Raw genomic sequence first — 25,935 nt, forward strand, 5'->3', positions numbered from 1 at the left:
CTTCTCTTTCCCCTGTGCCAAAGGTGAAATTCTCGTTTTACCTTATCCAAGGAGAACACAGCTTCCACCCTCACACCTTCTCCTTCCCCTGTGCCGAAGGTGCAATTCTCCTTCTTTTACCTTATCTAAGGAGAGCACAGCTTCCACCCTCACACCTTCTCCTTCCCCTGTGCCGAAGGTGAAATTCTCCTTCTTTTACCTTATCTAAGGAGAGCACAGCTTCCACCCTCACACCTTCTCTTTCCCCTGTGCCAAAGGTGAAATTCTCCTTCTTTTACCTTATCTAAGGAGAGCACAGCTTCCACCCTCACACCTTCTCCTTCCCTGTGCCAAAGGTAAGATCTCCCATGTTTTACCTTATCAAAGGAGAGCAAACCTCCCTTCCCTGTGCCAGAGGTAAGATCTATACCAGTATATACCAGTAGTGCAATCAATGCACGCCACAAATGGCCCATGGTACAATCTATGTGAACCCAAATTAAGCAGCATGACATCCTGTCGTTTCTTTTAGGGTTTTCTTAGTTTCCTTTAATTTCTGGGAATGTTGGGGGAGGGAAGGGGGGTATTTCGAACATCCGGATTCTAGTTTTATTCTGAGTACCCAAGGAGAACACAACTTCCACCCTCACACCTTCTCCTTCCCTGTGCCAAAGGTGAAATTCTCCTTCTTTTACCTTATCTAAGGAGAACACAGCTTCCACCATCACACCTTCTCCTTCCCCTGTGCCAAAGGAAAGATCTCCTCTGTTTAACCTGATCCAAGGAGAGTCCATCTTTCACCCTCACACTGTGAGGTGAACCCTGTTGTACCTGATTGAGTTGCTTCTTTTCTCTCATTTCAGTTAACCCCTTTTTCCACATAATGTTTTTCTAAGTTTAATATAGGCTGGAATATGCAGTAGTATAAAATATTATTTAAAAAAAAGCGAAAGACCAGATAAATGGAAAGTTTATTAATTTAATTAATAATTTTTAATGTTTTGTTATTTTTTTTTTGTTGTGTACAGAATATCTGGTATAAAAATAATCATGTTTTTCTCCCAGTAGACTACATGTTAATGTTTTTGTTTTTTCTACAGAATGGTAACAAGATGGAATCTGCAGATGAAAACACAGAATCTCATGACGGTATGTACAAGTACATGTATGAGGGGTGTTTGCTTTTAGGATGAACCCTGTCTGTAGGAATAAAGCACTAGATGTAACCTTTGACAGATCCACAAAAGTTAAGAGATAAATAAGAAGATTTGTGCAAGGTAATTTTAGAAATCGTTGTATAGGTACAGTACATGTATGTGCCATTGTGCAGTTCTGATAATGGAAGATCGAACAGAATGGTCAACAGCTGGTTGTGTTACAAAATGTACCCTGATCAGTTTTCATTCAGTCATTAAGCCCCAGAATAATCATATAGGCTACAAAAATTATTTGGTTTTCATCCACAGATGAACTAGCGGACATCCTCAAGAAACTATCCTTGGAGAAATACAACCCAATCTTTGAAGAGCAAGAGGTAAGTTTAATTACTTTCATAGAAAAGCTGATAAGTTTAAATTCATTTAAATTCATATGATAATTTGAGGAGGTGTTTTCCAAATTTGTAAGGTGTTTTCCAAATTTGGAACGTACAATCAAATGACAACAGCAATGGTATTTTAGTTGAATGTCACCTCCTGCTGTGCAGTTATAAATTTCTGTTAAATCATAGTGTGTTAATGAGTCTTTGTGCTGTAAACTCCAGCTGTGTTTGTCCTGTCTTCATTCCACATTGAAGCCATGATTCCAAGTTGCCATGAGAAAAGTCTTCACACAGATCCTAGAAAACCTGGAAAGTACTTGATTTTTTTTTTTGTGGAAATTCTAGGCCTTAAAAGTGCTTGAAAGTGAGTGTTTTTGAGTAAAGGTGCTTCAATTTCAGGAAGCTTAGTGAAGTAAGTGTCACAGATGTGAAAAAATAAAACAGTATAAAGTCTTTCACATTTTATCACATTTGTGCCTTGTTAACTTTCCAAGCGGTCTTCTGTGTCCTCTCCAGATCGCATGTTGGTTGACTCATATCTTACAGCATGTTAGTATTACTGTTCCAGGGTTGCGTAACTAATTCGAATTTGCAGCCCTGGAGTATGGATACTAATAGCATAGCAGCATGCGTTACCATCAGGACTGGTACTTCCACCAACTCGGCTGTGTGTGATACTGGATTATGTTGACAATTCTTAGGGCCTGTACATGAAAAAATGCCTGGTAAATGAGTTGCCATTAATGCCAGAATTAATGGCCACTCATAGGTTGAAGAGGGGCACAGATAAATACAAGGCATACCTTACGAACTAGAGTTTAACCTGTTAGAATATAGATGATAGGGGATGGAACTCTTGACAAACGGCCCAACTTGCCAGGACCAAAATTGCGGGAGCGTACATAATCTTTTATTGCGAGAAGTTAGAGGACACATTCATTACTGGATGTGGTTACATCATGTCCATCTGGGACTGGGGGCCTGTGTGTGAGGATGACGTGCAACATATAGTGCTTTGATTTTAAATTCTGATAGGTGCATTAAGTCCTGGAATTGTCCTGGAATTTATTTTCTTATCACCTGTGCAAACCCTGTGAGTCTGAATGCGAGCTTTATGTTTCACTCGACAGGTTGACATGGAAGCATTCCTGACTTTGACGGACACAGACTTGACGGAGCTGGGTATTGGCAGTTTGGACTCTCGTAAGCAAATACTGACTGCTATCACCGAGCTCAACTCTGGAAAGGTAATGTGTTACATTTCTGCTGAACAGTGAACTATGGCAACAAGGGTAAAAATTTGGACCGAAAACGTGAACAGACAAATAAAATTTATAACTTGTGCAAAGAAGGTCAACTTAACCTTTATTTAATACATTATTATTGAACAACTTCCATGTGCTGCATATGTTTCATATTGCATGTCGCCGTTAGCAACTTTCATCTTGTATGTTGGCACTACCAACATCACATTCAGTGGTGTCCCTCTATAACACTGCGTCATTTCTCAGGATATATTCTTGCGCTATTCACAGAAAATTGCAACAAGTTTTTTTTGGTCAAATTTTCATTTTTGGCAAAAAAAGTGAAAAATTATTGAGTACATGGTTAAACACCAGTGAAGTAAATGAATAAATACTATTGCAAGTTATGTGAGTTTTGATGTTGTTTGGCTACTGTAGGGTAGAGAGAGACAACACTTCCATGATACTATGACATCATTCCAGTCCACCCTCACTTCCAAGTTACCTCTCACCCCAGGTAAGTCTGACATCCCTCGTCAGCTGTTTCTGTGATGAGGGAGCAGGAAGTTGTCTATTGGTTAAAAATGTGCTTGTCTTTAATGCCATGAGGTTAGAGTTTAATTCTTGCATTGGGTGTAGAATTTGTAGATTCGGCTTGTGGGGTCTTGATGACAATAAATGCTCCCTGATGACCTTGTGGCAATCAAAGCATTCTAAAGTTAATTGAAAACCACTTGTCTTCGACTAATATGGTGTGCCTATCTCTATGTCACATATGTAATCTTCCCAAAGGTTGGTGGTTTACACTCCGGTTTCCGGTTTCCTCCAAGAGTTCCTCCACCCATAATACTGACCACCATTGTATGAGTGAAGAATTTTTCAATATTGTCTTAGAATGGCAAAGTTTTAACGATGAAAGGAAATTGCTGAAAGTCACGCTTACAAATGATGTGCTTTTAAACGTTAAACTGTAATATCAAAGTTTCTACGTGTACATTTGACTCATTTTAGGGGAATGTGATACTGTGAATTTCATGTCAACTGTCATGTCAACTGTCAACACCACTGACACTGAGCTACCAGTTTTGTTTCTGTCATGTCTGTGAAAAAGACAAATGTTTCACACAGGTTCTGCCTGGTTTCCTCCCACAGTAATGCTGGCCAGGGTCGTATAAGTAAAATATTCTTAAGTAATACGTAAAACACCAATCAAATAAATAAAGACACACATGATATGTACATTTGTAGAGTGCTATTTTTCTTCTTCTATTCAGTTTGAGATTTTTACTTTGTAACAAACTGACATATCTTTTTCTCTGACAAACTCATTGGCGTTTTGTAGCAAGCTCAGATATTGGTCTAGTAACAATCTCGGAATTGTGTTTTATAAAAAACTTGAGACTAAACTCTAATGTTTCATTCAGCCTAAAATTTTTTGTATATTTTAGGCTCTGAAGCTCACAATCAGCTGATGATGGCCCTGAATTCGAAAAGAGAGAGCACGGAAAACAGCATGATGCCCAGTGCCAAGTCACGCTCTTCTTAAGACTGTGCAGAGAAAAGCGCTGTTTCACTGTGGAACATCGCACACATTTCAGCTGATAGTAGTGAGAAACCTGCCCTTTGGCACCAGGTGACTCTCAATGCTGGATAATGCCCAGCCTGTCCCTATCAAGTAAATATGTGTGCTTTCTGTGTAGTAGGTGATCATCAGTATTGCCTGTATGTGATGATTGAACCACAATGGTTGAATTAGAAACAAATTATGGGTGCACTGCATGCTTTCCAGAGTCACAAAATGGGTGCATTGGTAAACCTTTTTGGGTGCACGAGCTAAAAGGTGGGGGCATCTACATGTGCTGCCATGCACCCTCAATTTCAAAGTCTTTACTGTCTCATCTGGAATTCAGATTTGTTACATTGTTAAAACCAAGTGCAATTAACCGTTAAGAAAAATCAAACCTCAACAGTAGTTGTTTTTTTATTAAATCTATATGTATTGTATTGATACATGTATGTTACAATCTTTTCAGTACATTATGTACTTTGTGTGTCTCAGTGCTTGTTTTCATGTATCATATTGTACATCTTGTCTATCTTAAGTATTGCATCATTCAATTGTATTTCAGAGCCATAATTTTGCATATGTGTTTAGGTGCCAGTCAGAAATATATATTTCCTTTGGGCGAGGTTGATACTTTTCAATCTCATGCTTGGGTCAGTTGCTATTAGGGTTTTTTTTTTTTTAATATTGTTGGTGGATAAATATGGACCATGGTGTTCATAATTGAATCTCTGGTGTATGATTACAAAAAGTAATTGAAAAGACAGTCATGGTCCAGCTCATGCTGGCTTCCTCTCTGGCTGTATGTGGTAAGGTCTGCCAGCAACCTGCAGATGGTCATGGGTTCCCCCCTGGCTCTGCCCGGTTTCCTCTCACCATAATGCTGGCCGCTGTTGTATAAGTGAAATATTCTTGAGTACGGCGTAAAACCAATCAAATAAAATAAATACATAAAGAAAAGACAGTAGTTAGACAGGCAGCCGTGGTGTACATGTATCTATTAAATTGATGTTTCATTTGGACTCAAGAGTATTTCACTTATGCGATGGCGGCCAGCATTATGCTGGGAGGAAACTGAGCAGAGCGCGGGAGACTCACGACTGTCTACAGGTTGCTGTCAGACCCGAAGATAGAAATTAGCTGAATAAATGTACCAGACTCAGCCCTTCAATTGTGACAGTTTTTATATGTTAGGTATATTTTCATCATTATCATCTGAATGGTCAGGAATCTTATCTGAACCATTATTACAAGGACGATGTAAATTTTGGAAGTTACAATCGTGATAGTTAGCCAGATTGTGGCCAGTGTAAATGGACAATGCACCGGTCCAAAATTTTTCTTGCCTTCATTTCAGAAGAGTTCTACATCATAATGATTCTGCAGCTAACAACAACAGATACATAGCACATCTTTTTGCAAGCTGAGTGTAAAAGTGCTAAATTACATCCTCAACCCAATTCCTCATAACTAAAACTTCAGTAGCCAGTTGTTACATATATGTATATTCGGCTGTTTATTGTGCTTGCAGCAGGTGGCAAGTGGATTTATGTTTACTAGCAGTTAGGAAAAAAATTACTGCCTGGTGCCAGGTAGGCAGGTCTTTTGGCCCTTTATAATCTGAATTGGTTACATGTAGATGCTATATGAAACAAGCCTGCAGATAACTGCCTCTTGCTTTGAAAAACATCCGTTTTATAGAAAGTGGTATGATCCAAGTGTTAGGATTGGTACTTTGTAGAAAAATACATTTGACATAGACATACATGTAGCTGGCCTTACGACTCTCTCTAGAGGTGCTCTTAGAAAATGTGAAGCGAATATGCACATGTACTCCAAATATTTTGGGAGTATTTTTAGAAAATGTGTGAAAGGAAATGCTGCCAATACATCTCAGAGTCTCATTTTCAATTATTACTTGTAAATTGATCATTTTTCATACATTTCATAGCCTGCTTTTCAGGTAACCAAAATTTTCCCTGTTGTTATAAATGTTAAAAACTTTGTTTGATAATTCTTTAGAAAAGTAAAGTCTCAGAAATCTTTTCCCTCAGATTTATGTGTGTTCGGTAAATTCCGTCCGCAAAAAGGGCCTACTCTCAGGGCATGTTTTGCCCTACATGTCTACATGTGAATGTATAGTAATGTGTAACTGGATGGTGATGATTTTACCTTGTGATATGGTTGTATAGATATGTAAGTTCTATGCACTTGTACCATTGATAATTTAAGAGATCACAAAGCATTGTTTTACTTAATTGTAAGATGGTTATTGATGAGTAGAATTTTCCTGATAAACAAAAAAATCATCGATAAGTACACCATCAAATCAGCTTATGTTGTGATATTAGATTTTTATTCTTTGTTAAATTAGACTAGTTGAATGATGCTTATTTCCAAAATTTCTGTAAAATCTTAGTTTTTGATTTTCTTGGAATAATTTTTCATTTTTAAAATTTTTCTTGCACGTTCAAGGATAGGCCCAAAAACCAACTGCCAGACTACATAATGCACAGTTTGCAATTTGTGAAAATCGAATACGAACATGACTCAAGGTTTACAGGATTTTATTTTTCAACCTTTTTAATTATAAGGTTCTATCTTAATTTTAACATGGGTTTTCAGTCAAGTTTTGGACACTCTGTCTTTTAACATTTGCCTTTCACTTTATAATCAGGGAAGTGAATGCTTTGATGTCATTGACGTTTTGTATGGTATACCAACTATTGTAAATTTCCAATTGTTTATATTTTGAGGTTTCCTCATGAAAAAGAAAATGCCACAATTCAGATTCTTCAACATTTCCTTGGGTGCCATTGAGGAATGTTAGGCCCAAAGTTAACATTTCAGCTTTTGATATTTTTCTCATGCCTACTGGAATGTTAACCGTGAACCTTGCAGAAAATATAAAGTTTGCTAAGAGCTAAAACCAGGTAATAAATTAGATTACATGTTTGCAATTCTGTGTGGATTGCAAGATATCACTTCTTCAGGACTTACAGTTATAACAGTCTCCCGATTTGTTTTTATAGTTATTTGGTCATATTGAGTTATTGGAATCCCACAAATTGGAAAGCATACATTGTTGTTTGTTTTCAAGTGTGTTATGCACTATACAATTCATGTACATGTATTGTCCAAATCAAGTTTTAGAGTATGCAAATGTACATTTTTATATTCATTCATTTGTAATATTAACATTATTTGCTATGGGGCATATTCAGTGTTGACTATCTGATTTAGTCACAATAAACTCACTCTTAAACATGAATTTTGTGGTGTTTTCTTGTATATCTTATGCCAATTTGCTTTGCTCTTAAATTGGTAAGAGGCCTTGTGGGTTTAGTGGAAAAGTAAAGGTGTAGTACCACTATAACAGTTAGTGGAATTTCATATTTTGTACAGGCTGTACATACCCTGAATAACCTAAAATTTTGCTCACTAGGTGCACTTTTGGGTAAGTAAATGTCACAAAATATTAATTTCGGCACTAAAACTGACAAGTTTCCAGGAGAATGTCATCACATCTTCCAAGCAAACCTCAAACATCTGTCTAAACTCTATAGAACAATGAGAATCAGGAAAAACAGACAGTCATGGACGAAATTTATGGTCGTTTAGGGTATATATTTACTATTATAGTGCAAGAATATTTCACTGCTGTCCGGCTGTTTTGTATATTCTTTGTGTAAGCAGGCTTAGGGTTCACCCAGGGCCTTGAAAACCACACAAAAGCAGTGTTATGTGAAGTTGCTGGAGTAAACCACTGACCTTTGTTAACTTACTAGCAAACTTTCCAACGTGTGGCATAGGTCATATGGGTGTAAGCCAATCTGGTGGTCTACCAAACTGCATGTCAGACCACACGAATGTAAAATAGACCACTTATTGCCACCTTGAGAAATGCACAAAATTCCTTGTTGAAGTGTGGGACAGAACACATGCTTATACACATGACCTACATTGAACATGATGAAAGGCAAGTACCTTAACCTGACTGAGTCACAGCATGCTCCCCTTAAAAGTTGGTCCTTTCGTCTGAGCCAGCAGAAACTGGATTTGAACATTGGTTAAGGGTGCTTGTGTGGTCGGAACTAAAGCTGCCTCATTCTACTGTATGACCTGATTATGTATATTGTTGAACCCATCTGAAGGATTTTGGGGTCAGAAATTTGGGATCCCAGATGAAAAATTTTTATACTCTTGTGTTACATGGATGTGTACGTGCATGTAAAAGTAGAGAAACTGTGCCAATAAAAATTGTGTTGGGCAAAAAACTGTTCAGCTAGATTGACCCCTGCCAGTACATTGACTTAAAGTGAAAATGACAGGCTATATGTTTGGATGACTTTTCACACCATCCTGACTAGCTAGGTCATCTCATGATACTGCGGGGGAGAGCCATAGGTGCAGCCTCTCATAGCTGAAATTGCACATGTATGACTCAAGTAAAGAATAGTTTCTAATTTATCATGTCTTCACTCTTTCATTAAGTGCTATAACATACACTACAGTATATCATCCTATGTTCCAGGAAAACCTCAAAACACCTTCTAAAATTAATACAATTCTCAGAATCAGGATAAATGTGAAAATTAGTCACGGACGAAATTTAGGAGGGTCATTTAGGGTAAGTTTGATGCAAGATAAGGTAATTTTTCTTACCTTGGGAATAGAAATTCAGACTGCTACGTTCTAGCCCGTTCTCATGCCTTGACTGGTTTTTAATATTAGAAAATCACATGCACCTATGAAAGTGTTCTTTTTTAATTAAAAATTTTCTGTTCCTACGATATAGCTGAAGCATTGCCAAGCATTGAAGTTATCATTTATTCACAACTTTTATACCACTTTGGCAGCAGAGCTTCATAGTTTTACATAAATCCAGGTGGTTACATATAAATAAAAATTTTGAATCTGCATATTTTTTTTTAAAATAACCGTTTGTTTTAATGACCAGCCGAAGTAGCAGATGGTTATATGTACTGTAATTGTTTATATTATGAGCGAATAATTATGTAGACTTTCTGCCTGTGTTTGAACAAGACCGCGTTATTGCCGCCCTGCTGTATTCACCATGTGAATGATATCCAGGCTGTCTAGGCTTGGCAATTTTGCTTAGGGTTGGCAATTATTCCATTTACCTTATTGTTATCTGTGTCGTAATGGTTTTAATAGTCCTCTTAGCGTATCCCCCCCCCCCCACCCCCACCCCCACCATCCCATATCCCCTGACCCACACATTCCTATCATTTTACTCCGCAATGAAACAAAGGCAGAAAAACTCTGGGCTTGAATTTCACTGTGATTGTTTTGCTCCTCTAGTTTGACAGCGAAGAGAGTGAAACTCACACCGTCACTTCACAGTATTACGGGCGGCGAAGGACAAGGGATGCTGGGATTCAAGCTATTAACATACAGCAGGTTAATCTACAGAACTCCAGGCTCCACAAGGCTCTGGTTACACACTGCTTTGGTTTAGGGTTTAGGGGTACTAATTAAAATAGTGTCAACAGTTTCGAGTTTGTGATGGGAATAGTTTGGGATGTTGAGTTTTTAGACCAAGGAAATACCATCTTTTTCTCCTAAAATATAAGCAAAAGATTTATTGAACTTTACCATACATCAATATCTGTGGTATCAGACAATAAAGGATACAGACGGGACACTATCAGAGCTGGAATTCACCATGGAAATGGAGCAGAATTTTATCAACATGGAAACAATTCGTACATGTAAGGTCAGTGTTTCATTTTTTAAAGTTGGATTTCATGCATAAATGTGGTTTAAGTCTTTTTTCAAGGTCATCATGTGAATATTGCACTTAGTGATGGAATGGAGTTCATATTCCAATATAATAAATGCATATCTTAAAAAATACATGTATGTTTAAGTCTGTGTAAAACAGACATACTGCTAATCGTTTTCAGTGGAAATCAATTTGAAGTGTAGGAACAACAGATCAATTTATCAAGAACATTATTATCCAAGAGTTATATATGACCATTATGGGCGTAATTTAATGAAATGTGAAATCACAGCAGTTAAAGTATCAATGACATAATTAAAACAACATGTAGAAAGAAAATGATACTTCAGTGTTTAACCCTTTCAGCTTTAGTTTGCACCTTTTGTGAATTGGATTGATGGTTTTTGTTAGGACTTTGTGATGACATGGTTAATATTTACATACTTCTGGTCAAGAATCATATAGTGTCCCACATGTATTAAGCGAACAGCATTTTATACGTTATATATGCCGACAAATTTTGTTTGCTATACGTAACTGTGTACCCCTTTACATTTATCACCCACATGTTGTAATTCCAGTGGCATTCAGTTTTGTGTTCAGAAAAAAAAAAGAAATTCTGTCATCAAGGTTTTTGGGCAGAGTATTAAATGAAGTCCATAATTACGGTACTTTTCATCTTTTTGTTGATTTGATAATTGTTGACATCCTCTCTGATGGAGGTATCATCTCCAATTATCCTGATAAACTACACCTGTGCTGACGAATCAGTGGGTAATTCAGATGTGGCCTATTTAATGTCTGGGATATCTGCGTAATTTTAGCCACACATTAAACTTAATCACTCATTTCCTGAAATGCGAGTTCTCTCTCACTCTCACTGCTTGCTCATTGATAAATCCACCCATTATAATATTTTGATACACCTTCTTATGGTATAGATATAATCGTCTGCAATTTTTACATCATTATGCTCGCATGTATTTACACTGGATTATTAAACATCATTTTCTGGAATTTTTTTAGATGTCACTTAGAAAGAACCAAGCAATACAAGTCATTGAACATACAGAAAGTGCATGTTTCCATGGAAACAATCCATTTATTATTATTATTTAATTATTTATTATTATTTAATTAAGGTGGACTAACAAGTCTGAAAAGACTTAATTTTGTAAAAGTTTACTGAATGGCTTTGATTTTCTTGATTACTTGTTTTTCAGATAAAAGAGAAACCTGAAGAAGTAATATATGATGAAAAACAACCTTCGATTTTGTAAGATTCAATTATCATGATGAAGATGTCTTTATGTTTGATAAGACACAAAGTTACTGTGCAGGCTGTTTTCTTGGCTGTGACTGTAGTTGTGACAGTGGCCAGGTATAATGACAGTGTGGTCCAGCAGAGCTTTGAGAGTGTGGGCATGTTCTCACAGAAATATGGCAGCCGCCCTGTGGACCTGGTTTTTGTACTGGACAGGTCAGCCAGTATTCCACCTGCAGGCTGGCAGTCCATCATGGCTTTTGTCTACTCCGTCCTGGAACACTTCACCATAGATGCCCAAAACACCCGCGTGGCGGTGATCACATACTCTACGCGTGCCAGCGTGGACATCAACGATTTGTTGAATGAGCGTGAGAACAAATGTTCACTGATGCAACGACTGAGACAAAGCGTCGAAAGTAAAGTCCCTGCTGGTTATACTGCCACGCATTCCGCACTCAAAACAGCCTACGATTTGCTGCTGAACTCACGGCGAGGAGCGAAGAAAGCTGTAATCGTGCTGACAGATGGACGGTCAAACATTGGGTCACCCCCTGTGTCGGCCTCTGTTGACATACGGTCTCTAAAATGGTCACCAGATTGGGATGAGGAAGCAAATGGTCCTCAGGTTGAAATTTTTGCATTTGGAGTTCACGATGCTTACTGGTCAGAGTTGCAGTCATTATCAGGCCAACTGGCCAATCACACATACTTTCTGCCAGAGTTCAGTGAATACAGGGACCTGGCTCAGTTGTTGCACAAGGGTGAGTCAGTGCAGTATTTAGTCATAAAAATCATGCCTTCACCCATTCAGATAAACATATACAAGTATACAAGTTCACATTTGAACTCCAGGCCAAATGCTGCACTATTTTACTGTGCTCTACAAAGATACGTCCATACGTCCAAGAACTTTTTCCCACGCAATAAGGGCTGATCCAAGCTGAATAAATGACCTGTGCTCTCTTGAAGTGAATAAGTGAAATGTTGCCAGTTTGCTCACAAATTGTATGTCATCTCAAAAGCAGGAATACGACTAGAAGAAATGACTTTAGGTGGGAGAGATTTCCAACATTATCATGTACATACCCTAACAATTTAATCTCTTATAGACATTTTAAGCAATTTAAAAAAAAATTCAATCAATCAGGAATACTTCATAATAATGTGTTCAAAAATACATGGGTACCTTTCACATGAAAGCTATAGTCATTGTTTGAAATCATGTAATGTGATATATCAGAGTGAAATAAGGGGTCACAATACATGTACATGAGTCTTGCTAAGGTAGTGGATGGTTGTCTTAATTATGATACTGTTTCTATTGTAAAACATATTATCAAATTTTCATAATACACAGTAATTATTGTCAGATGGAAAACCAATAGCTTTCTTTTGGTGTAAAAATTTTGGCATTTATTATACTATATTCATTATATCTGTATGTACATGTACAAGTCTGTTGTAATTGACAGACTTGCACATATAATTGACAGGCATAACTGTTTATATGCCCTTACCCCTATTTTGAATGTTTTATACAAAATCAAGGTTGATATTTGGTACAATATTGTAAGATAAAATGTGTTTATTATTAGGCGGACAGGTGGAAACATGGGAGATAACTGGAAGAGCCCATAGCTGTTCTGCCAACTGTTCTCCCCACTCAGTTTGTATGTGTTCTACTGGGTCAGGCCAATACATGTGTGTCTGTAAGCAAGGCTACCAAGGCAATGGCCATGTCTGTGAAGGTAAGTTTGTGTGTTTCTTTGGCCTGCATTTGCCTGTAGAACTACAAAAAAGTTCTATATGGTTTCAAAACCTGATTGTTCAATGAACAATTGACAGAGTTTTTAAAAATGCATTATAATTGATGGATTTTGCAACATGTCTACAAGTAGAGGAGTAAAAGGAGGTACGTTGTTTATTATCACTAAAAGAAGCTCTAACGATGAACTTGGCTTGTCATGTGATTTTTGTGTGTCTGGGAAATGTTTTGGTGCTTGTATGTAGCAGATGGCAGGCATCAAAGCATTTTGAATAAAATTTAATTGATTTAAAAATTGCCAGGAAGTAGTATACAATTTATACGCTATTGGAAACAATTTTGGTGTTGGCAAAACTGTAAGAGAAACATAGAGGGACCCGTCACTAGACGAGAAAATTGATGTGACAGATGGAAATCTTTCACATAATTTCTTCGGTTTCTCCAGGGCTCTAGGTTCCCATCCATGAGGCACACAAGGTGAGGGTTCAATTCTGACCTTCAACAGGGAATTTGAAGATTTCCCAGCTCTCACTGTTTGTGGGGCCTTGGTGACAATAAGCTATTAAAAACAGTTGTGCAGCCTTAAGCTAATAACATGTCTTTGGCTATTTAGCTAATAACATGCAAATCTATCACAAAAGCTTGTAATTATAACTTGGTAGAGATCTGTGTACCCTGGGCACTCAGATTTCCTTGACCTATAAAACTGACAAACATTGCTAAAGTGAAAACTGAGCATAGAAATTTAATCATTTAATCCAAGGCTGGCTCTCTATGTACATGTGAATATAGCCACTATCTTGCATTCTTCATATTATTTTTCATAGCCTGTCCAGTGGGACAGTACAAGGCTAGCCTGCGGCCGGGACTGTGTGACAGCTGTCCTGGGAACCTGACCACACTGACCGTTGGGTCCGTGTCCTCTGACCAGTGTGGCTGTAAACCCCCATACTCACAGGTAGATGACCAGAGCTACCAGTGTCACAGTAAGTCCTCACACCAAGTTTCTAAGGGTGCAGGCTTGGGTCTAATGGTTAATAAAACTTACTGTTGTGCAAGTTCAAATCCAGCTTCGAAGAGGAAATTTGTAGATTTCTCGCTTTCACTGTATCTGAGACCTTGGTGAAATATTAAAGCAGTTGATGACAGTGATGTGGCCATTTGTGCAGTCTAACACACATTGGAGACCACTTCCACTAAAAAAGGTGGAAGGTTCATCAGTAACTTGGCAAGTGTCAGTGGTTTAACACAAGGGTGTTGTAACGCTGTAACCTTCACCCATAATTATGACAACTGTTGTCTAGCTGAATAATTTTTGAGTATTGCTTCTTGCAACAATCAGATAAATGAATAAACAAGCTCTAAACCTCTTCATGGGCAGCACCGTAGCTGCTGGCATGGTTGTTAAAATTTAGAGAGTGGTTTCTTTACCAAGCTTTGGAAGTCCTTCTTGGTCAAGCTTTGAAAGCTGTTGTTAGCCAAGCCTTAAAAACCCTTGGCCAAGCTTTGAAAGCTTTTCTTGGCTAGTCTTTGGAAGTCCTTCTTGGTCTAGCTTTAAAAGCCCTTCTTAGCCAAGCGTTAAAAACATTTCTTAATCAAGCTTTGAAAGCACTTGTTAGCCAAGCTTTGGAAGCATTTCTTAGCCAAGCTTAGAAAACTCATTCCTGGTCAAGCTTTGGAAACTCATTCCTGGTCAAGCTTTGAAAACTCATTCCTGGTCAAGCTTTGAAAACTCATTCTTGTATAAGCTTTGAAAACCTATTTAAAGACTATCTTCGAAAGCTATTCTTGGCCAGGCTTTGAAATCCCTACATGTACATGTATATCGGGTGGGCATAAAAAAATGGGCCTTACTTTGACACTCAATATCTCTGAAACCCTCTTATGTCAGCTTCTAAACATTTACACAATCAAAAGCATATTAACTTATGCTGTGTGTTGTCCAGGTAATTGCAATCAATTTGGCTTATGATTGTTGTAAGGCAACTATTTGGAGGTCCCTGAGCAGCTATAATGGAAAAGAACGTATATAAGAGTTTATAATTGTAAATATGTATATATAGAGTACAGAGTTACAAATCAAATGTTAAACAGTTGACAATAGTAATACTGCCATGATCATCTGTTCAAGCATTAATCAACAGTCAAATATATAAAAAAATCTTCAGTGTTTCGTTTACTCTGACAGAGCTGTCGTGTTCAGAGTTACCTTCCATCTCCAACGGCCATGGTTTCCATGTGTGGGGAATGTCAAGATCAGAGATCCCGGACACTGGTGTGGCATGTGAGAACACAGCCGGAGACTCCTGTCACTTTATATGTGATACTGGGTACAGGCTTAATGGATTACCAGCCCTTGTCTGCGACCTCAATGGCACCTGGATGGGAGAAATCCCAGAATGCAAAGGTTAGCAAATTGGCATTTGGCACATCAGAATAACACCAGAGTGTTATTACATTGTACTTAATACTTATTGCTACTTGAAATAAGGTATGTAAATTAGAACGTTTTTTTCGCCACATCTTCTATATAAAAGACAAAAGGTTAACAGGAATAAATGTATGAAGATTTTATATAAAAAATAAAACTTGAAATTCATGTATTGAAAACACCAATTTGATAATAACTTGCCATGCACTCAAGTTTCCACCACCCATAAAACTGATTTCAACGAAGTGAAAAATTGATTGTGTGTTGAATAACAATCAGTCAGTCAATCGCTTTTTAGTGGTGGACTGTGGGCGGCTTCAGGACCATGGAGAAGCAGAGCCGCACGCCATCGTCAACTACCTGAATCGTACGACCACCTATGGCTCCGTTGTGACGGTGTCATGTGAGGAGGGCTGGCAGCTATTCGGGAGTGAGCGGAGAATCTGTAATTTTAACGGCCAATGGTCGGGTGCTCTAATGAAGTGTGTGGGTGAGTGTTAAAACTGCTTAGATGTGCAAGCATGTGTCTTCTGCAAAACAGAAAGAAGATTTTCTTACAATTTAACATGGGTTATTAAACAACAGGCGGACAATATTTAAAGTGGATGTAATAATGTGACAGAAGAAGTTATTTATTGAGAAAAGTTTTGATGTAGTTGTATGAGATTTATATGGTATTATTATTCCATATGTATATCTTTAAGCTTTAACTTCTTTGATAACTTTGAATTATTTATTTTTAAGGTTTGCGTGAAATTGGATATTTTGTCTGTTATTCCTGTGGTTTGTAATTCATGCTTGCTCTTATTCTTACAACCTTATGCTTGCAGAGGCCCGGTGTCCAGTGCTGCCCTCTATACCAGGAGGGGAAGTAATCCCATTGCTGTGCTCACAGGAGCGTCCATCACCTGGCACTGTATGTATGTTCTCCTGCAGAGAAGGCTTTGACTTGATTGGTCCAGAGGTGAAAACCTGTGGAAACCATGGCCACTGGGATAACAATACTTTAACAGCTTGCAAAGGTAAGGTGACTGTAACTACTGATCGAGGTAACACAGGCTAATGACAAATGTAGCTATGGCATAGCTAATAAACTTGGCCTACAGTTGCTTTGTGCAATGAGGCCCTACCCATTGTCACTGAAGTGAAACATTCTGAGAGTTTGAAAACGAACGTTTAATAAAGTACATAAAAAATTGTTTTGAAAATGATATTGTTCACAGACACAGCATCTCCAGAGATCACCTGCCCAGAAGACATTCTCGTACCGGCTACAGCGGGTAACTTCGCTATTGTGTACTGGGACCACGAACAGCCTCACGTCTCAGACAATTCTGGTCACTTTGTGGTGGCCAAAGTGGGACCGTTCATGGACAGCCCAGCCAATGTCCAGATTGGGGTCCACCAGATCAAGTACCTTGCCACTGACAACTCTGGCAATACCGCCTTCTGTCTGAGGACCGTGCAGGTTGTGGGTGAGTAAAAAATGTGGTAAAGGTAACAGTATTACTGTTACTTGAGAGAATTGAATTGGATGCATGTTTGTTGTAAACTCTACTGGTCAGCTACCTGCTACCTGTGCACTGCTGACATATATCACTGGCGATTAGGTGGCTGACTCTAAGGCTGCTGGCTCTAAACCCAGAGCTGTCTCAGTCAGTTTTCAGCCTAGTCTGAGCTACAGTGTTTACCCAGAAAGGTGTAAATATCCAGTATTCATGATACTGTACCCATTTTTAGATTCATTTATACTATGTTCATTGCTTGTGGTTTTCTCAACCTAGAAGGTGACCACCATTGCTTAAATGAAAATTCTTGAGTGATGCATTACAACCAAATTTCTTGCACTTCTCAGAGCGGACTGTACGGATCAGTGGGTGTCCAGACAACATTACTCTGACAAACATCCAGGGTTTAGGTCAACGAATAGAGTGGACTGACCCGCAGTTCTTTGACCATCATGACCAGTTACTAGAGCATCACTGTAGCCGATCTTCCGGATCTTTCTTCGGCATTGGCACCCATCATGTAACTTGCTACCCTCTGGATAGATATGACCAGGCCTGCCGCTTCACTGTTAATCTCGAACGTAAGATTAATTTCAGACTTACGAAAGATATTTCTAATTAAACTAGATGTTAAAATAGCTGGCTACGTATTTATACCATCTGAGAAATCTTTAGGGTGAGATACACATTATAAACAGATATATTGCACAAATTTGCAATAACCGTGACATCCAGCAAGTCATCTATGTCTTATGCTCAGGCCCCAGATTAAGTGAATAGCTTGTGTTAAAAGATACATGTAGGACGTAAACAAACGTGACAGAATGCCAGAGTAACTTTATACATGTATAAAGCTGGTTGTCACACCTGAAAACTGTAAAATAAAGAGCCTTTTTTAATATCTTTCCTGGAAGTGTACATGAACATGAGTCGTGAAATATATGAACATGTAAATTAATATGAATGCTCTTGTGAAAAGCACCTCCACTGGTGTTGTTGATCAGGGCTGTCTTAGCTGGGAGTAAGGTGGCCATTTTTCCTGTTATTTTGTCAGTCAACCTGATTTTTTGCATTCTATCTTTTAACGTGGGCCACCTGTCTTTAAATTTGGGCTATTCACTTAAAACAAAGCTTGGGTGCAAGGTGACAGAATTGGGCACTTGTTTGGTGTATACTCTGAGAATGGAACGAAATACATTGCTTAATGGCCTGTGACTGAACAGGCGATATGTGTATACACAATCTATTATTATTTGGTCTTGATATTCTTCTCCCAGGAACTGAATGTGAGCGCCCTCCCCCTCCTCTCAATGGGGCATACTCGTGTTCCTCCACCCCAACGTTCCTCTGGGTCTGCAGCGTCCACTGTGATGAGAATTACTCCTTTTATCGGCCACCGCTGACTTTCTACCACTGTAACCTGAACGGCCAATGGAATGATCAGAGACTGTGGCCTCACTGCTCACGTATGTTTTCAGAGTTAGACTTTATGTCCCCTCCCTCCAACTATATTGGGAGAGATATACTGTCTTCATGCTGTCCCCTCCCTCCAACTGTGTTGAAAGAGGTATGCTGTGTTTATGCTGTCCATTATCACTTCTTTGTCACCAATAATCTTGCTCCCGCGATTTCTACAGAAACAATTCACTAAATTTGTCCTATGATGCGAGTTTAAATCCATATTGTACAGTTGTCAGTTATACTGTTGGTAGACAGTTGACTGTCCTGTCTGATTTCCTCACTAAAATAGAAACAATGGCGTAAATTCCCTAAAATTTTGTCCCAGTCTTTACTAATGATATGAACGCTTGATACAGTGATTTCAGATACCAGCAGTGGCTTATATGTACTGTAATTTTTCATAAGAAAAGAAGAAAAAAAATCCTAATGAAATCTTTTTATGGTTGGTTTTGAAGTTCTTTCTTTGATAATTACAGGTCGTCGTTTTGCATCCAGGGCTGTGGTGACAGGTCAGGCTGAGTACTGGTTCTACGAGGGCAGGTGTGAGGAGGTTAAAGAACGCATTACGGAACTGTTCAAGAATAAAGTAGAGCATTACGCCGTAGAGTTTTGCCTCCAATCCCATTGTGAAGTGACAGAGGTTGACATTCAGTGTGGGCACACATTTGGGCAACGAATCAAACGAGACGTTGATAATACAACAACAGGTCCTTCCGTAGCAACGGCTTCGTTGCTATATGTTACCGAAAGTGAAAGTATTCGCCAGGATAAGTCGCCAGTAGAAGCATCGCAAAATGGATCAAGGGAGACAACCAGTGCTGCAATAGCTGATCAGGCTGTGACAGGAGTTAGTTCCCCTGCTCCGCCTCATTTCTCCATGTCAGATATACCAGAAACTATGTTAATAAGATTCAATATAGAAGGCAGGTTATCGGAAGAAGAAAATGTTACCGAAGACCAGCAGTTTAACTTAATATATAATTTGCAAGATCTTTCTCACATGATTTCTAATGAATTTCATTTGAACAATTCAGCATTGGATTTAACTGCGCAGAATAACACCCTTGCTAGTCAGATTGGCATGATGCTTAGTGATCCGGTGTTCACTCTGAACTGCGAGCCAGGACAAGTGACTAAAGTAGACATGTACAGTGCAGAATGTGGTAAGTATACCCCGAGACACACATCAAACACATTCACTGGAAAATTGGGACTGGAATTATTTTTAAAAGTTTACGTACACATATCTATAATAAAAAATGTCAAAGGTTATCAAATATGAAATACATTTATTATAAAATATTTTGTGGTATATAGAACAGGAACTTAAATATGACTGTTTGACTTAAGAGTGTGGTATGTATTTATTTGTTCAAAGAGTAATATATGTATATCACTCGTGCTGTTTTGAAGTCAAATGCTTTATTTTGTTGATGAGGTAGTTAGCTGAAGTTAATAGGTGATGAAAAACGAGGCATTGTAAACAGCTTTGTCTAAAGAGTTTGGATAAAATTTGTGGGTACAGGACTCTGTATACAGAGTTTATGGCACGTGAGAGTGTGAGTAAGATGGTAAAGATTGCTCCTTTGAAAATGCAATTAGGCCACGCTCAGTTTATTGTGTGTTTTTTGTCCTCTGTGTACATAGGTTTGTTGGCGTGTTTTTCTGACGGCATAACCTTTGCAGACAATCATTTTTCAGGCAAAATACACACACATGCATGTGTTGTAAAAGCTGATATCATAATACTGCACAATGTATGGGAAAATCCATCTGTTTTGTCGCACTTTTTTGCTTTAGCCTAAAATTTAAATCCAAATTAAGTATGATTGTCCACCTTCAAGTATTTAGTTTTTGAAAAATGTGTTGTTGTTGTTTTGTTGCCCTTTCTGCATATCTCTAGCATTGATGACGGGAAACAAAGAAGGTTTGCTGAGTAGTGATTATGACCTTACATATGTCAGTGCATTTCTGTTTCCTACTGTTTAGTCAACTGCCCGGTGGGGACATATCTGAGTGGCAATCAGACCGGGAAGTGTGTTCCCTGCCCTGTGGGACAGTACCAGGACAGAGAGCAGCAGCTAGAGTGTAGGCCATGTCCAGAGGGACTGACCACTGCAGCAAATGGCACTGCTAACTCAGCACAATGCAGAGGTACTGTACAGGAACATTTTATGCATTTATCAATTTGATTGTTAAGGGATTTGTAGGCTGCCCCTGCTCTCACCGTATGTGGGCATTGGTGAGAGGTAAGGGATCTGTGACGCCATGTGGCCATTTATGAAATCTATCATATCTGTGAAGACCATTTTTCTTCCATAAGCATCGTGTGCACAAACTCATACTGATGGAACCTTGAACATCACTGGCCTAGGGAAAGGTTGTCAGTAACTGGTGAAAGTTCATGTTTAATTACTTTTCATCAATGTTATGGCAGCTTTTATTGTGTTAAGGGAGCTGGGTGAATCGCTTGGAAAACCACAGTAGCCATATAAATGTATTTATTTTTTGATTTATTTAATTGGGGTTTGATGCAGTATTCAAGAATTATTTCACCTTTATCCCCAAGGTCAGCTCATAGAGGAAACCATGCAGAGCCAAGGAAAACTACTACACTACCAGACAAAGTCACATCTCTGGCTGATTCAGATCATTATAAACGTTTATGTGGCAACTGAACAATGGGCTGAAATCTTGTTTATGTTTATGCGCCAACTGAATAATGGGCTGAAATCTTGTTTATGCTTATGTGGCAACTGAATAATGGGCTGAAATCTTGTTTATGCTTATGTGGCAACTGAATAATGGGCTGAAATCTTGTTTATGTTTATGTGGCAACTGAATAATGGGTTGAAATCTTGTTTTTACATGTAGACACTGTCTGAGTGAATGTTTTAGTCACACTGTTTCCTGATTCAGAGCCTTGCCCAAAGGGTAGCAGCTCCCCAACTGGCCTTGAGCCATGTGACCTCTGTGATGTGGGTCATTTTCAAGATGAGCGTGGTCAGTCAGTGTGTCAGCTGTGTCCTGATGATCAGAAGACTGTGGGGGAGGGGGCGGACAGTGTTAGTAGTTGTAAAGGTAGGTATGTGAAGATACACAAAGATTGTATGGACACTGCTAATGGTTTTGTACAATTGTGGCAACTGTTCAGCTACATATACATTGTAATTATATTTTGAATAATATTTGTTAATCGACATAAAGCACACATTAAATAATACATGTAGTATTTATTTATTTATTTGATTAATGTTTTACGCCTACTCAAGAATATTTCACTTATGCAACGGCAGCCAGCATTATGGTGGGAGGAAATAATGCGTGTAGTAATGTTGTCTTCTACCAGTATATCACACATTAGAGAGTTGACCAGTAACACACCAGAGGAAACTTTTCTGATCCAGGCACTTCAGTTTTCTCCGCCTATAAACTAGCTGCCATCATATTTATATAATATAATAATATAAAAATTTTGAGAGTAAGGCATTCCCACGGGCTCTGCCTGGTTTCCTCCCACCATAATATTGGCCGCCGTCGTATAAGTGAAATATTCTTGAGTACGGCGTAAAACACCAATCAAATAAATGAATAAATAAATCTTGTTGCCCCGCTTGGTGCTCAGCGCTGAGAGGCTAGAGCAAGGAGACAAGACTGGTTGGCCTGGTGTCAGTATAATGTGAGTGAGGTCATGTCTGGTGTCTTAGACATGATACTTCATTGACGGCAGCAATTTGGTGGCATGGACTTTGCCACAAGTATATGTATACACACCTAATGACTCATCGTCATCGTAGAAATTATTAAGTATTCATTCATTCACTCTATATGACAGAAAGTTTCTTGTCAGAAACATGTCTGTTATTTTGTACGTTTAAGGCACATATATGTATGAAGAACCTATTTCTGTTGGCAGCCGTGTGTCCTGCTGGAAGTTATAATGGAACCTCTGGCCTTGAACCTTGTGACCTTTGCCCTCAGCATATGTACCAGCCAGCCAGTGGGAGTTTAGGATGTCTGTCCTGCCCAGAGAACACTGGTACCTTGTCCCCTGGAACTACTGATGTGACAATGTGTAACCGTAAGACATTGCTTGTCATTTTTCTCTCATCATACATAGAAATGAAACAGAAAATGGTAGCAACAGATTTTCATTTCCCAGCAGGTGGCACAGCAGTGAATTAGCAATTCATGCCTTATTAAGTCTTTTGTTGCATGGTTTCTAACATGTTGCATGCAGTGATTTTACTTATGGTCTGCTCATTGATGTTGCACTGTCGATGTTCAGCATTTAGCGTCACTAAAAACAATACATGACCCAGTTTAGCATTCTGCCAATATCCCATTGCCAGGTTTCACAAATACATCAAGAGTTGTTTGTTTCTATCCGAGGGTAACGTAAACACTTCATAGGTCATACTGAAAATCACCTTCTTAAATTCAGGAATGGATACTGTGAATAGTTGATGTAGGTAGGTCACGTTATAACTTGCCGGTCAGTCTGTCATCAAAAAACTGTTTCTTGACCAAACTCATGGGTGCTGATTTTGGTGTCGTAAGCTGGTTCTGTAAACTGTTAGTGGGTTAAGTTGACTAACCTCAAGCTGTGTCTTGTCCGAACCTTCAGTTGCCTAGTTTTTGTTCATAGATAATGTAAGCTGTTGACAGCTCACATTTGCAAGTCTCAAAGATACTGTTAATATGACATCACAAGTTTCCCAGACCTGACAGATTGATTATATTGTGTGATGACCCAGCAGTCTCTCACCAATGTGGTTGCTGTGCTCTGCCCAGTTTTCTCCCACCATAATGCTGGCCGCCGTTGTATAAGTGAAATATTCTTCAGTACGGCATAAAACACCAATCAAATGAATAAATAAATAAACTGATTCTATTGAGTATTGTTCTTACAAAGACATTTATAATATATTTGCCCCTTTTTTTCAGGGATTGACTACTGCTCTAACCTGGCGACCTCTCCCTGTGAGAACGGAGGTGAATGTGAGAGCAGGGAAGCCGGTTTTACCTGTAACTGTGCCCCAGGGTATACAGGACAACTGTGTGGGATAGATATCAATGAGTGTGCCTCCTCACCCTGTTATAACAATGCCACTTGTGAGGAGGAACATCCTCCTGTTTTTACGTGTACCTGTCCACAGGGGTTTACAGGTAGTGCTTTGTCTTTCTCATAAGTGTTTTAGCAGGAGATTCTACTACATCTCTCCCAAATTATAACACTCATTGCAAATGCAGTTCAAAATTAACACAGTGCAAAAGTGTCTCAGTTTGTTGTTGCACAAATTAGTACACACTTTCAGATGTTTGAGTTTAGAAAATTGTCAGATTGTGTTTCTTCTCTGCAATGAAAGGCTTAGTTATCAGGTAATTTGCTTGTAATTGCCATGTAACATGACAGCCTACTTCAGGATGATATTCATGTACATGTATGCCACAGGCTTAGTTATCATAAGTAATTTGCTTGTAATTGCCATGTAACATGACAGCCTACTTCAGGATGATGTTCATGTACATATATGTCACAAGCTTAGTCATCATGTAATTTGCTTGTAATTGCCATGTAATATGACAGCTTAGTTCAGGATGATATTCATGTACATGTATGCCACAGGCTTAGTTATCAGGTAATTTGCTTGTAATTGCCATGTAATATGACAGCTTAGTTCAGGATGATGTTCATGTACATGTATGTCACAGGCTGCATATATCTGTGCATGGCTTCTTATAATGTACTAGGAAGATTAGTCCCCAACAACAGTGCTGTTTTACGGGAGAGGTGTATTTTATTGATTGTGGTCAAACATATTTTTCTCATGTAGATGGATTTACTGCATTTACAGGTGTAATAATGTTAAGTAATATAATATAATATAATATAATATAATATAATATAATATAATATAATATAATATAATATAATATATAATATAATATAATATAATATAATATAATATAATATAATATAATATAATATAATATAATATCTTTATTTATCGAAGGTAGCTCGATCAATTTACGATGAAACTATTCTTCCCCAAGGCCTTCACAGAGAAAACAGTATATAGGAAACATACTTTAGAGTCCAATTCAAAGATTAATAAATGTAAAAGAAGATAAAGCATCAAGTAGTTTGAAAAGTGAAGCTACATGCTTTCATATGTACAAAAAGCAACAACAGAACCAATAGTGAGTGCCTCAATGATTACCAACCCTGTCCTGACCCCCTGCTGGCTGGAACCCTACACACATGTGAACAAACCAAGTGAGTGGGAGATGGTCCCTTTCCCATTCCCCTGCTTAAAAAAGTCAATCCTCTTGATCATGTTGTTGTTTTATTTGTATTGTAGTTTAAATATGTTAACAGGAAACAAGAGAAACTGTAGATAATTTGTCTTCCACACTGAATATGCAAAATTGTGAAACTTGTGTTTTAAACTTGCTCTGAGGGCCACAAACTGAATCTGCACAAAAGACCTGTCAAAATTCAGACAGAAAGACAGGTGTAAACAGAAATTGTATTTAAATACCCAAAGAATTTATGCTTTGCCATCTTTAAAAAAGTCTCTCTTGGACATAATTCCGCTGGGTCAGTCAGGAAATCCTTTTTTTTATTCTTTATAATAAAAAAGATATGATCATGGCGGAAAAAGGCTTGGCTATTGAAGAACTTAACGCTGTGAGAAAAATATGAGAAAGAAAACTTCTGTCAAAATCCCAATGCAAACTTTAGAAAGGGCCCTTTTGTGGAGGTTTGGTCAGGTTATGCTCAACAATCGTATGTTTAATGTTTGCCCTAAAGTTGATAGCCCTTTGCCATCTTTTCTTTCAGATGTTATGCATAGTTTATCAAAATTATCTCCCCTTATTGGTCCCTTTGATACATGTTTATACTTGATGAGATCGTATCCTTGTACATTTACTCTATCCCCAGGGTCTTTCTGTGAACATGAGGTGGATGAGTGCAGTTCTAACCCCTGTCAGCATGGGGGGTCCTGTGAGGACTTGCTGGCAGGATTTAACTGTTACTGTGCTCTGGGCTGGACAGGACCCCTCTGTGAGACAGACATTGATGAATGTCAGTCTAATCCCTGCTCTCACGGCACCTGTGAAAATCAGGAGAATGGTTTCGTTTGTCACTGTCCACCTGGATACGTGGGTAAGAAGTCTTCATTCTTTTGCGTTTATACAGGAGAAAGGCTTTGGTTAAGTGGTTAAGGACACTTGTTTTAAATCGTGAGCCTTTGACTGGGATTTTGTGGATTCACCCACTTTCATGGTTTGAAAAGCAGTCACAGCAAGAAACATCAAACAAGAAAAATCAGAAGACAAGTTAAACGTTAAATCAAAATGGTTGTCTAGTTTTGTCTGTCCAGAATGTATACTGTGAGACAGCCTGGGGTGTGTGTACC

The 25,935-nt window shown here is 38.4% G+C and overlaps 2 protein-coding genes across 2 annotated transcripts in view; both read left to right on the plus strand.

Moving 5' to 3' along the window:
- The window catches only part of LOC135474809 (ankyrin repeat and SAM domain-containing protein 6-like), a 28,208-nt gene extending 20,618 nt beyond the window's left edge, over positions 1–7,590 (plus strand). The window contains exons 13-17 of the mRNA XM_064754407.1: positions 1,080–1,128; positions 1,446–1,513; positions 2,650–2,766; positions 3,202–3,280; positions 4,212–7,590. Coding sequence (XP_064610477.1) covers positions 1,080–1,128; positions 1,446–1,513; positions 2,650–2,766; positions 3,202–3,280; positions 4,212–4,309 — 411 coding nt within the window. The 3' untranslated portion in view covers positions 4,310–7,590. The remainder of the gene's footprint in view (positions 1–1,079; positions 1,129–1,445; positions 1,514–2,649; positions 2,767–3,201; positions 3,281–4,211) is intronic.
- A 2,123-nt stretch (positions 7,591–9,713) lies between these two features.
- Positions 9,714–25,935, plus strand: part of LOC135475828 (sushi, von Willebrand factor type A, EGF and pentraxin domain-containing protein 1-like) — a 32,913-nt gene continuing 16,691 nt past the window's right edge. Inside the window, exons 1-16 of the mRNA XM_064755768.1 lie at positions 9,714–10,067; positions 11,300–12,104; positions 12,939–13,091; positions 13,936–14,094; positions 15,297–15,515; positions 15,838–16,029; positions 16,370–16,561; positions 16,763–17,014; positions 17,395–17,628; positions 18,325–18,513; positions 18,985–19,671; positions 20,498–20,662; positions 21,428–21,589; positions 22,425–22,589; positions 23,456–23,643; positions 25,208–25,682. Coding sequence (XP_064611838.1) covers positions 11,369–12,104; positions 12,939–13,091; positions 13,936–14,094; positions 15,297–15,515; positions 15,838–16,029; positions 16,370–16,561; positions 16,763–17,014; positions 17,395–17,628; positions 18,325–18,513; positions 18,985–19,671; positions 20,498–20,662; positions 21,428–21,589; positions 22,425–22,589; positions 23,456–23,643; positions 25,208–25,682 — 4,168 coding nt within the window. The 5' untranslated portion in view covers positions 9,714–10,067; positions 11,300–11,368. The remainder of the gene's footprint in view (positions 10,068–11,299; positions 12,105–12,938; positions 13,092–13,935; positions 14,095–15,296; positions 15,516–15,837; positions 16,030–16,369; positions 16,562–16,762; positions 17,015–17,394; positions 17,629–18,324; positions 18,514–18,984; positions 19,672–20,497; positions 20,663–21,427; positions 21,590–22,424; positions 22,590–23,455; positions 23,644–25,207; positions 25,683–25,935) is intronic.

The sequence above is a fragment of the Liolophura sinensis genome, chromosome 9, assembly GCF_032854445.1.
Source record: "Liolophura sinensis isolate JHLJ2023 chromosome 9, CUHK_Ljap_v2, whole genome shotgun sequence".
NCBI classification, from domain to species: domain Eukaryota; kingdom Metazoa; phylum Mollusca; class Polyplacophora; order Chitonida; family Chitonidae; genus Liolophura; species Liolophura sinensis.